At 39.3% G+C, this 12,911-nt stretch overlaps 2 protein-coding genes across 4 annotated transcripts in view; one reads left to right on the forward strand and one right to left on the reverse strand.

The window, feature by feature from the left end:
- The first annotated feature begins 661 nt into the window (after nt 1-661).
- garem (GRB2 associated, regulator of MAPK1) lies at nt 662-11,254 on the forward strand. 3 transcript variants are annotated; one of them, XM_005946014.3, is made up of 6 exons: nt 662-1,074; nt 2,945-3,085; nt 3,373-3,503; nt 5,315-6,502; nt 6,903-7,057; nt 7,189-11,252. In XM_005946014.3, exons 1-6 carry the CDS (start codon nt 954-956, stop codon nt 8,045-8,047), a joined length of 2,595 nt encoding a protein of 864 aa, XP_005946076.1. In that variant the 5' UTR covers nt 662-953; the 3' UTR covers nt 8,048-11,252. The 3 variants fall into 3 exon arrangements, with proteins under 3 accessions (XP_005946076.1, XP_005946075.1, XP_042069553.1); XM_005946013.3 differs by having other exon boundaries at nt 663-1,074; nt 7,186-11,250; XM_042213619.1 differs by having other exon boundaries at nt 956-2,787; nt 7,186-11,254.
- A 747-nt stretch (nt 11,255-12,001) lies between these two features.
- The window catches only part of prkdc (protein kinase, DNA-activated, catalytic subunit), a 31,376-nt gene continuing 30,466 nt past the window's right edge, over nt 12,002-12,911 (reverse strand). The window contains exons 85-86 of the mRNA XM_042213618.1: nt 12,669-12,808; nt 12,002-12,411 (exon numbers count right to left, since the gene is read on the reverse strand). Of these exons, the coding sequence (XP_042069552.1) occupies nt 12,207-12,411; nt 12,669-12,808 (345 nt within the window). The 3' untranslated portion in view covers nt 12,002-12,206. The remainder of the gene's footprint in view (nt 12,412-12,668; nt 12,809-12,911) is intronic.

A 12,911-nucleotide genomic window follows, 5' to 3' on the forward strand; every position in this document is an offset into this window, starting at 1 on the left:
GAAAGTCATTGTTGGTGTATATAAATAACACATTACCACCAGGTCTTAAAGCTAAAGGGTTGTCCCCTTTTTCCCAATGCGATGTTACATGACAATTCATTATTTGTGTTTGGTGTTTAAATAAAGCTAATCTGATTTTGTTATACTTTCCCATCACCAGATATGTCATACGTGTGATGTTTAGCCATAGATTTCCTCTACCAGGAATGTTGACAGACAGGGTGTAGGGAATGTGATTGCACAAGAACAACTTAATGATGTGTCATTAAACAAGGATAAGATAAGAAGAAAGACTGAAAGTAATAGGGTTATATATTTATTTGTTTATTTATTTATTGAATCACGATTTGCAGCACCAGGTAAAAACACTTTGAAACAGGCAGTTGGTATTCTTTTTGTTGTCTTTTAGTTATCAGAAACAACTACAACTTCCGGCTTAATGTTTTTAAAAACGATAGTGACCTACTAGTACAAGCTTTGCACTCTAGCACAGCTTTATTAATTCACTTGTATTGTAAATGAAATCAGTTGTATTGATGGGTTTTCTTCTGTTGTTTACCAAAGTATGTATTCTTTACCTTCAGAAGAAAACTATTCCAGCTTCCTTGCTTTGTGGTTGGTTCTCTACCGCCTAAGCCCACCTACGCTGGCTCTCTCCACCAATCACAGCAGAGCGACTTGCGCGCTGCCTCCCTCCGGCTGATCCAAACTAGCGCTGGCCCCATCGGTAGTTAAACAAACATGGCTCTGCTACATTATCAGACAACGACTCTTTATGATACGTAGGCAAATTTAAAGGAAAAAAAATGCGAAGATTATTAAGAAACACGCCATGCGTGATGTGACACCGCGGACGGAGAGTCGCTACATTATTTAGTGCGTTAGCTTAGTGTAGCCTTTTGTGACCGTGTTTACACGTAGCTAGCTCTTGTTGGCTAATGTAATCTAGCAAAATGGACCTTGGATCAATGTTGTACAACAATTTAAAAGAAGTTACATGGAGTACTACGTCCTTACCATTAGATCAACTCGTCAGTAATTATAAGTTGCCTCAAATTGTCAAGCTGGATAACGGCAAGTAACTTTACCTTTTCACGCCATCAGCGCAGCGCTTGTTAGCCGCTAGCTAGCAGCAAAGGCAAACTTAAGCTGTAACACATCTTTGCGATTGAGTTTAGCAGTGTGACTTACCGTTTCTCAACAGCGTGATCTAGTTTACATTACAAAATAAGCGTTTTCTTATTCTCTCTTTTCTTTTGGTTTATTTTTGGTAATACCTTTGCATCCGTTGTGCACATCTCACCTTTTTTGGTATTAAACGTGTAAACCCTATAGTCATCATTATAATGAAGTTATTTCAGGTTTAGTAAAAACTGTATTGCAACGACTGATGAGTTGTACCACATACTGTCTAGCTCCACCATTGGAAAGCCTTTTTTTTTTTTTAAATATACATGTATTGTTGCAGGCTGAGTCACAATGCCAATCTTATAACTAAATCGTAACCTAGTTGCTCTGTTTAAGCTGAGAAGCATCATTGTCTTCATTTTGGTTACAAAAAGACAAGTATTTATTTATTTGTTTTTAAGAATTAAGACATGATAATGTTATGGTGCTGTGCAAAAGTATTTAGCCACCACTAATTTCTTCATAATTTGCTTAGAAGTTGCCAGATTTGCATTTTCTGAAGTGGTCGTGAGCAATAGTTCTCCAGGTTTTCTGAAGGTTTTTCAAAGTTTTTCTAGTTCTTGTATCTGACCATTTTCTTCAAGGACAAAAAAGTACCTAATTTAAAGGGATCGTTTAAAGGGACCAGCCAGTGTTGTGTATACACTCCGATTCCCATTTATTTTGTTGAGTCCACAAAAAGTACCAAATTAACCAAGAACCTGACTGAAAATCAGTAGCATCAGGTCTGATGGAGCAGTGACTGCAATTTAGAAATGTTTGGTTCAGAGCATTGTGAGTATGTACAGAGAAAGTCAGGAGTGACTACAGCCACCTGTTAAATAGGGTGGAGGCTGAACTGCAGCAACTGGTGTAAAGAAATTACAAGAAGTCTGCCTTAGAGTTTAGGCCGTGTTAAAGAACAAAAGTGGTCAAATAAAATATTGACTTTCAATTTTGTTAGAGTTGTACAAACTCTGCACTTGCCTTATAGCCTGTATTTCCATGTATGTTTGCACATATTGCAGCCATTTCCCATTTCCCTACTAAAATAAAGAAATGAGTGGGGGCTCAAGACTTTTGCACAGTACTGTTACTATCCCTCTAACTAAACTATATGTTAATGCAATCCTGGGTCTGAACGTGTATCTTTATCAGAATCAGAATACTTAAATAATACTGATTCTGATACAGTCCTGGGTCTGAAAGTGCATCTTTAAAACTATGTTACCCTCAGTATGCCTGAAAATAAACATGCTGACTGTGCCCTGCACTTTGCTATTATGTATCATTAATAATTTGAATAATTTTCTCCATCTCCCTGACACATGCCTGGCCTTTTCTGGAGAACTAAAGTGGTGTATTGTACTTTGAATGATAGAGCATGCTTTTTAGAGAGGTATGGATTAGGCCATTAGTCATTGACTAATGGCCTAATCCATAGTGACTTTAAATGTGCTTGGTAATCCAATGCCTCAGTTTGAATGGAGCAGACTGTATGGCTAAAGAGTGGTATGAAAGCAGTGGTGTTTCTCAAAGTGATATTTAATAGAATGGCCTGTTCTCTGAGTTATTAAGGTTCAATAGTTCTCTCATGACCCACATCCAAGACACCACCTGGTAAAAACATATATAAACATTTTTTGTTTTAGATGTTTTGTTGCTGGATGGTTCAGTGCTTACTTTGTGGTTAATTTAAAGTTGTAATTATGCAAATTATGCTGTTTTCTGCTCTGTAAATAGTGTGGATTTTTTTTGTTTTTTTTACTTTCTGTAGGTCAGCTGGTTGAAGGGCTCAGAGACAATGACTACCTCTTGATTCATTCCTGTCGTCAGTGGACGACTATTACTGCTCACAGTCTGGAGGAGGGACATTATGTCATTGGGCCCAAAATAGAGATCCCAGTTCACTATGAAGGTGAGATGCAGCCACAGTCTATGCTTATTTAGTTTGTCTTGTAAATGGTAAATGGACTAGTTCTTATAAAGCGCATTTCTACTCTATCCGAGCATTGAAAGTGCTTTACAGTATTTATATGTTGCGCATTGTCAGATATCAAATATGATATTTGATGATGCATCTTTGCCTAAACTGAAGAATTATTCACTAAAATATATAAGGCAAAAATAAATTATGTGATTTTATAGTTGTAAGTCTGTGTTGATGCAAAACACCATTGACCTGTCTTTTCCATCTTTTCGTAGGTCAGTTCAAGCTGCTCGAGCAGGACAGAGATGTCAAAGAGCCTGTGCAGTACTACAACAGCGTGGAGGAAGTGGCCAAAGCTTTCCCTGAAAGGGTATATGTTATGGAGGAAATCATGTTCAATGTTAAGGTACATTTAATCCATCTATTTTTATGTGACATTTATGAATATAATATAATATAATAATATATACAGTGGGGCAAAAAAGTATTTAGTCAGCCACCGATTGTGCAAGTTCCCCCACCTAAAATGATGACAGAGGTCAGTAATTTGCACCAGAGGTACACTTCAACTGTGAGAGACAGAATGTGAAAAAAAAATCCATGAATCCACATGGTAGGATTTGTAAAGAATTTATTCGTAAATCAGGGTGGAAAATAAGTATTTGGTCAATAACAAAAATACAACTCAATACTTTGTAACATAACCTTTGTTGGCAATAACAGAGGTCAAACGTTTACTATAGGTCTTTACCAGGTTTGCACACACAGTAGCTGGTATTTTGGCCCATTCCTCCATGCAGATCTTCTCGAGAGCAGTGATGTTTTGGGGCTGTCGCCGAGCAACACGGACTTTCAACTCCCGCCACAGATTTTCTATGGGGTTGAGGTCTGGAGACTGGCTAGGCCACTCCAGGACTTTCAAATGCTTCTTACGGAGCCACTCCTTTGTTGCCCGGGCGGTGTGTTTTGGATCATTGTCATGTTGGAAGACCCAGCCTCGTTTCATCTTCAAAGTTCTCACTGATGGAAGGAGGTTTTGGCTCAAAATCTCACGATACATGGCCCCATTCATTCTGTCCTTAACACGGATCAGTCGTCCTGTCCCCTTGGCAGAAAAACAGCCCCATAGCATGATGTTTCCACCCCCATGCTTCACAGTAGGTATGGTGTTCTTGGGATGCAACTCAGTATTCTTCTTCCTCCAAACACGACGAGTTGAGTTTATACCAAAAAGTTCTACTTTGGTTTCATCTGACCACATGACATTCTCCCAATCCTCTGCTGTATCATCCATGTGCTCTCTGGCAAACTTCAGACGGGCCTGGACATGCACTGGCTTCAGCAGCGGAACACGTCTGGCACTGCGGGATTTGATTCCCTGCCGTTGTAGTGTGTTACTGATGGTGACCTTTGTTACTTTGGTCCCAGCTCTCTGCAGGTCATTCACCAGGTCCCCCCGTGTGGTTCTGGGATCTTTGCTCACCGTTCTCATGATCATTTTGACCCCACGGGATGAGATCTTGCGTGGAGCCCCAGATCGAGGGAGATTATCAGTGGTCTTGTATGTCTTCCATTTTCTGATGATTGCTCCCACAGTTGATTTTTTCACACCAAGCTGCTTGCCTATTGTAGATTCACTCTTCCCAGTCTGGTGCAGGTCTACAATACTTTTCCTGGTGTCCTTCGAAAGCTCTTTGGTCTTGGCCATGGCGGAGTTTGGAGTCTGACTGTTTGAGGCTGTGGACAGGTGTCTTTTATACAGATGATGAGTTCAAACAGGTGCCATTCATACAGGTAACGAGTGGGGGACAGAAAAGCTTCTTACAGAAGACGTTACAGGTCTGTGAGAGCCAGAGATTTTCCTTGTTTGAGGTGACCAAATACTTATTTTCCACCCTGATTTACGAATAAATTCTTTACAAATCCTACCATGTGGATTCATGGATTTTTTTTTCACATTCTGTCTCTCACAGTTGAAGTGTACCTCTGGTGCAAATTACTGACCTCTGTCATCATTTTAAGTGGGGGAACTTGCACAATCGGTGGCTGACTAAATACTTTTTTGCCCCACTGTAGCTATAATTCTAAACGCTTCCACCAAGAGTATTTCATAACTGTAGATTTCCAGTTAAAGTTTAAAATTTTCCAAGTTAAGGTTGGTAAAATAGATTCATTTCATTGCGTATATCGAAATTCATGTATGTAATGTTTTCATAGATGGCTTCAGGGGAATGCAATGAAGACACAGAGGTTTACAACATAACACTAAACACTGGTGATGAACTGACGTTAATGGGCCAAGCTGAGATCCTTTATGCCAAAAGCTTCAAAGAAAAATCAAGATTCAACACCATTTTTAAGAAGATTGGAAAGCTGAACTCCATCAGTAAGATCGGTCGAGGCAAGATGCCTTGCTTGATTTGCATGAACCATCGCACCAATGAGAGCATCAGCCTGCCGTTCCAGTGCAAAGGCAGGTTCAGTACCTGCAGTCCACTTGAGCTTCAGATGCAAGACGGGGAGCACAACATCAGGAACATCGTGGAGAAAACCCGTCTCCCGGTCAATGTGACAGTACCCAGCACCCCACCCCGCAACCAGTATGACCTCCACCTCATTAGGGAGGGTCATCGGTACAAATTGGTCAACATTCAGACGAAAACAGTGGTTGTGTGCTGCATTCTGCGAAGCAATAAAATTATCCCTATCCATTTTCCGTTTCATATAGCCATGCCACGATTTATTGTTCCAGAAGAATTGCTGCAAGGAGAGTTGTGGTTAGATACTATGGTGCATCGCTGGTTTGCGTTCTGCCAGGAGCAGTTTGATATCGATGACTATTCTCGTGCTGTCCGGGACGTACGAACAGACTGGAATGAAGATGGCAAAAGCCCCAAAAAAAGCAGTGGCAATGGTAGTTGTAGCAGTGGAGGAAGCGGGAGTTCAAGCGGCTGTCCCAATCATATGCAAATTCCCAGCTCTTTGACTTACGCCCGAGATGAACTCACCCAGTCCTTCCACCGACTGTCTGTGTGTGTGTATGGCAGCAACCTGCACGGTAACAGTGAGGTCAACTTGCAGGGTTGTATGCCATGCGGAGATTGGGCTCTTATGCCTTCTGATAGTCATCCTTCAGAAGAGAATGAACACTTTTTCCCAGAGCTGTTGGACTGCACAAACCCACAACCAACCCTCAACAAGCTGGATGTTCCCTATGAGGAGCTGTGGTTGGATCACTTGAGAAGTCAGATTCCAAAACCCTCTCAAAGCGAAGGAATCAGAGGCCTCAACAGTGACTGTGCCACAACAGCTGCACTGACAAACCCAGTCACTTGTCCTCTGGGAGCCATAACCAGCTCTGATGTGCCTCTTGCTCCTCCACCAGTCCCACCAAAGTCTGAAGCTGTGAGTATAATCTATTGTACTTTAGAGTTTTCGGTCTTAGGATTGGAGTGTTAGTTGATTTGATGACGTCCATGCTCACAACAAATATATTTTAATACTACAGCAAAAGCCAGCATGAGTAGCTACTATGCAGTAAATTAATAAATAAAACTACTTGAAAACAACAAGTTTGATTGGCTGTTGCAGATAAAAAGCTGAACCTGAGGGTTCTTTGAAGAATGACTGTAATGTAAATGGTAAATGGCCTGTATTTGTATAGCGCTTTTCTAGTCCCTAAGGACCCCAAAGCGCTTTACACAACCTGCCATCCACCCATTCACACACACATTCACACACATTCTTACACTCGTAAGAACATAAGCTTTAGTTACTGTTTCAACACAAACTCTTTTTATCCTAGGTGAAGGAAGAATGTCGTCTTTTGAATGCACCACCAATCCCACCACGAGGCCTGAAACAGATACCATCAGTGCCTGTCCTTTTGAAGCCACGGCAGCAAGAAACTCGGTCTCCAAGTCCAACCCTCTCCTATTATTCTTCTGGTCTCCACAACATGTAAGAATTTAAATTTTCACCCACATTCTCAAAACAAATGCTGTAAGCTATCAAGTTTTGTACCTTTCTATGTTTACATGTATGAGGCTATTCTTATGCTATAAATTAATCTACTATTTTTCCATTAGCAGTGGAACATGTGAGCAAGAAGGAACTGACCCACAAGAGCAAAGCCATGTGTGCTACCCTTGCAGCTGGGCTAATTCCATCAGCACTGAACCGAAGGCTGTTTCGCCATGTAGTAGCTCACCGTTAGATGGAGTTTTATCGCGGTTGTCTTGGCCAAATCATTTCAGTGGAGGGGATTCGCATTGCATGGACGAGTTTCTGCCTACAACCTGTCGAAGTTACTACAGCTACCCCAGAAAGAGAACCCCAAGCACTCCAAAAACCTGTACAACCAGCCTTGTTGACTTTGATGGCCGAGAGTATGCACACCGCAGTAAGGACTTTAACTTGCCGAAAGCATCTCTGAGTCCTTTCTGCAACAAATCTTCTAGCTGCAATTCAGAAATGTACAGTGACAAGCTCATAGATGCATCTAACACTAAGCAGAGCCTCTCCTGCCCGATCTTGCCACCAAGAACACCAAAATCAAATGCCATAAAGAAGTGCACAGATGTGCTGTCAGAGTCGGTCTGTGACAGTAAGCCGGAAACTTTATATTCCTCACTTGCTCAACATGAGCAGGGAACAAAAGAGATACACTCCATCTCTAACACTCCAACTGTTAACTGTCCATCCTTGTCTCACACTACACAGTGGCAGCCACCATTGAGCTTGGCTGGCCTTTCAATTGAAGAGGTCTCCAAATGTCTGAAATTTATCGGCCTGCCAGATGACATTGTTTCTCTTTTCGTGTCTGAAAAAATTGATGGGAATCTACTCCTGCAGCTCACCGAGGAGATTTTGTCTGAGGACTTCAAGCTAAGCAAACTGCAGGTGAAGAAACTCATGCAGTTCATAAATGGGTGGAGACCCAAGATCTAACAATATGTAACTTAAAAACTCCTGTAAAGCTGAGAACATCATGCCTTCAGTATGTATGCTATGCACATCAAGCCACAAAGAGTTTCTTTTTGTATAGTATGAACTTATTTCTTGTTACTACATGGTGGGGAAGACAAGTGGGTAATGCCCACTTAAAGTCTATGACTCCTATTTGCTAACTGAATGGAATCATTTGGCACTTTCACAAAGACATTTACATGTCAACTGCTTACTTTTACACCCACGACCTATTCATGTCATTACACAGATACTAATTTAAGCCAGGGAATTGAAAGAAATCCACATAATCGTTTTAATGTGAGAGCTATATGAAGACAATATTGTCTTTTGTAAAAGGAGAGTGTCACAGAATTTTGCTGCGAATAGCTAAATGTTTAAAAGAGCACGAACTAGAAAATATTTGAAATATATATATATATATATAGTAGAGCCAACTGCCAATAATTACAGAAAACCCAGTTTGGTATCAGGTGACAGGAGATGGTTAACTTTGGAAAATTAATTACTGCATGACAGGGTTCTGTTTTCCCTCAGAATTTGCATCCCCTTAATATAACTGTGCTAATAACAGTTAGCTACGCTAAGTCATTATCTGCAGTAGGGTTTAAAGGTGACACTTCCTATGCAAGAGCTCTTTTTTGTGTGTGCCTGAAGTTAAACACTGCTTATTGTAACCTAAAACGTCTCAGCTAAATGTCACTTTGGGTTATTTAAGCCTGAAAAGAAATTGGTTATATCTAACCAAATTCTGTCCTTTCTTTTAAACTCACATGGAAATAACCAAAAGCGCCAACAGATCTTGGCGTCCAATATAAATGAAAAATTAAATGCATCATGCACTTTGGTAGATTTCAGATTAAATATAGCAGTTGAGGTCATTAAATATAATTGATGAGATTGTTTATGTAGAGAATGAATGCACTACATTTTTTTAATTGCAAGGGTACTCATTTGTTTCCACTGTATGTATTGGTAAGTGTTACCTACAATACTTGCGAGACAGAAGTAATAGTTTTTTGCGCCTTAACCCAGAGACCTTAAAACATTTGATATGTTGACGTAACATTTTCTTTTTGTCAGAGAGTATACACTAACAACTGGAGTTTCTCCAGACCACGGAAGCATGTAGGCTAAACTTGAAAATGATAAACTACAATGAAATATTTGTTTGTATTGGTAACTTTTTAAAAAAAATACCCTTGATTCAGAATTGAGTTATTTATGCAGTAATTTAACATGATGCAAAATATGCAGGAGAGTTATTGTCAGACCATTCTTATGGCTGACACTTGAAGGTGCCTCAGCAGTCACAGCTTTTGTACAACTCGGGTCTGGTCTGTTGGCCAATAGCTGTTGTTTTGTTTCCCCCCCACCCAACAGTTTTTTTTCTCTTTTTTACAGTGGGGTGTTACATATTTTACTTGATATTTTTTTATTTTGTATGTAGGTGCAAATTAAATATAAATTTTTTTTATTGAAATGATTACTAATGTTGAGATTATTTTTTATTGAGAAAAAGCTTATGTTCAAATTTCTGTTTGTTTTTTTTTTTAATTCTGTAAAATGTGGGTTCTACTTGGGTTTCTAACTTCATGCAGTAAAATAACACTCGGTCACGGGGGGAAAATACCTACGAATCTCTTTCGCACTCCATGGACACTGACCAAAAGATAATGTTAATAAGCTGTATTTCCTTTTAAGTTAGTCTCAGTATCGCTGTTTTTATGGAGAATGATTTCTGTCCCTGGAAACTTATTACATAGCATAATGTCTTATGCAATAGCCATGGCACTCCAAAGTTACCACGGAAAGGAAATGCAAAGCAGTGGAGTATTATAGGGTATTATTAAGCGTATTGAAAATGCCACAGTGTTCATTTATAAAAAATGCATGCCAAAGAAATATTTCCAAACCATTAGCCAATTTAAAGTATGACGTGAGGGTTAAATTGAAGAATTCTGCAATTATTCAATGAACTGTGAAAACACTCCAACATCTAGCCGTGTCCGACTAATCCAACGTTGTGAAGCACTCGGAACCAAAGCTCATTCTGCGTTGGTAACACACTCAGCTCTGGATCACTGCCTACATGAACTGTTGCAATTTTTTGTACAAAAAGAAGGTAAATAACTGTGACACTGGGTTTGACATCATTACTTACAAGTTAAGTTCTGAACATTTGTTTTTCATTTTAACTCTTGTTTTCCCTGTTTCCCCTTTTGCATTGTATCATCTATTAAACATGGATTAACTGGTGCTCGTGTTTTTCTTCTTGGTCAAGTAACAGTAGTAGGCTTCATAGTAGTAACGAGCATGACCATTATACTACTGATCACAAAGTTTGAGTGATTAACACAATCTATATGATAAACAGCAAGAGCTTTATGTGTAAGTCAGTCTTCATTCATTGATAATTCACAAAATAATTATTTTAAGGCGTGCCTGCCTGTCCAGGGAAATACGTGTCTATGCTGTGACATGGAGAAACATGAGTTTCATCAATTCCCCAGAATATTGTGACATATGGTGGTTTCACCACTTGGCTCCATGTCTATGTTAAAGTTGCAAAGTCAGAGCAGAGGCTAAAAGGACAAGGAGACATTCGAGGATTTAAAATTTGAATTTCATACTTCATAAAATTACAGCTTGTTCCAGTTCAATTCATCAACAGTTTAGAAGAGTAGCCATCTGAAATTTACCACCTTGGGTCATTTTCCCCCAAAATTCACGTCAGAATTCATTTTAGTCGTCTCTGGATTCAGTGAATAACTTCCAGTTAGAAAACTCACCTGGTTTATTTATTTCTAACATTATTTTGCTCTTTTCCAGTGCGACTGATGATTTGTTCAGCTGATAGACAATTATTTATAATTTGGGTCATTTCTCAGGCAAAATTTGAGATGACTAAAGAATTAATAGAGACAATAAGTAACTGATTAACTGGTTATTTTTAGTAATCGATATTGAGTGTATGTTGTCTGCATCTTTTATAGAATAGCAAATTGAATACAGGCGCATGTCAAATGCTGCAAAAAGGAAGTGAGACAGCAAATTGCATCAGGTGTTCAGCACCTTTATCAACAGTTTGCTGTTTCGTTACTTCTGCTGTCTTGCACTTTCCGGTTGTACATTAAGCAGGCTGACATGCCACAGATCAAAGGTTTCCTAAGTTCTGCTTTTTATCTACATGTGATTTAGGCTTACATATTCTAAACCACATACTTTTAAAGCTTTGATTAAATTTGAATGTCTTTAAGTAAGTGTGATTTATTGAAAATACTTTGCACAAGCCTTATCCATATAAACGATTTCAATAGAGGTTATGAAAGAGCAGACATGCCTGTTTTCTTCAGTTGCTGGTGCACTGTGCAGCATCCGGCTTTTTAAAATAAGTGTACATAAATGCAGATTTTAAAGGTTTTGCCTATTTTTCATGTAATTATGTGTCTACTGTTACCAACATGTTTTATTACCTCACTCTAAAGACACACACTTGGTCAAATTTGGCAAGCTCGACTTTTAAAACAACTGCATATGAACAATGACTAGGCCTGTGATGCCGACTTGTGCTTATTTGTTGCATTGTTAGCCGTTCCTGCCATTTGCTGCCTCCTTCCTGACTCCACCAGGTTTTGTATGGAGCATTTGTCTTGATGTCAACACAGCAACTTGTTTAAAAAATGGCTAATGCTCTAAGGAAACTAATTTGATTGGACTGGTACTTGACTGGTATTAGTTACCATTAGTAACTAATGGGTGATCATCAGTTATCCCGTTCAACTGTCAAATCTCTAATCTGATTAATTCCCGTTCTTAATGGGAAAGTTTTCTGATTACCTGCCCTGTGCAACTGAATTATAACTACATGGCTGAATTCATAACAAAGTATTACTATATAAATGCCGTAGTGTATAGTTATAAATTAGTTACAGATTTCACACTTTCCACAGAATTTAATTTCTTCCTTTTGTTCCAAACGTCATACAATTTTGCCAAGCAAATTGGCAAAAAAAGAACAAGACGCATATAAAGGTTTTCCACAACTGCATTAGAGAACATATTTGACATCAAAGGATTCTTTCAGGCCCTAAAAATCATTTGCATACAGTTTCTAAACGTGTGATTTATTTTGAATGACTCAAATCCACGGTTCCCAGCCCACCCAAACTCTGCAAAGCACATTTGGATCCATGGCCTGGTCTAGCAGACAGTCCACCTGATTCTCCACTGACAGGCCTTCGGCTGGAAGTCTAGCACGAATGTTGTGCTCCTTAGTGCCCAGAGCCACCGACTGCATCCCCGGGAAGGCACCATCCTTCTCAAAACCCAGCTTCAGCTCCTCACTGACAAAATAAACCCAAAACATCAAGTCAAAAACAAGACAAGCTGGAGAATAACAAAACAGTGACTGAATTGTATTATAAAGGTTTCTGATTTCAGATATGACCCCTAATATGAATCAACACACTCGGCAAAATGTTACCATTAGTTGAGTACTGGGACTTTCCATCATTATGGATGTCAAAAACAGAGGGTTGTACTAGCATAGAACGTTAATTAAATCCTATTAGACGTTTCATAATATGATTTGATGATCTACCTGGTTATAGCAGCTGGATTAGCTCCATCCAGTTTTCTCTTGGCAAAGTTAACCTTCTGCAAGGGATACCAGTTGATTTCTTTGGTGTTCACAGTCTCTGTCCATGTGCCTCCTTTCCTCAGTTGTTTCATCTCAAAGTTCTGCATGATAACAATAACACAACTTTTTTGTACCGTAATTTGAAAAACAGATTAAAAGTCTTTAATGTGCAACAGCAAGCAACATTTTATTGGGGGAAATTAA

The sequence above is a fragment of the Haplochromis burtoni genome, unplaced genomic scaffold (assembly GCF_018398535.1).
Source record: "Haplochromis burtoni strain Fernald_Lab_line unplaced genomic scaffold, NCSU_Asbu1 Contig_460, whole genome shotgun sequence".
NCBI classification, from domain to species: Eukaryota; Metazoa; Chordata; class Actinopteri; order Cichliformes; family Cichlidae; genus Haplochromis; species Haplochromis burtoni.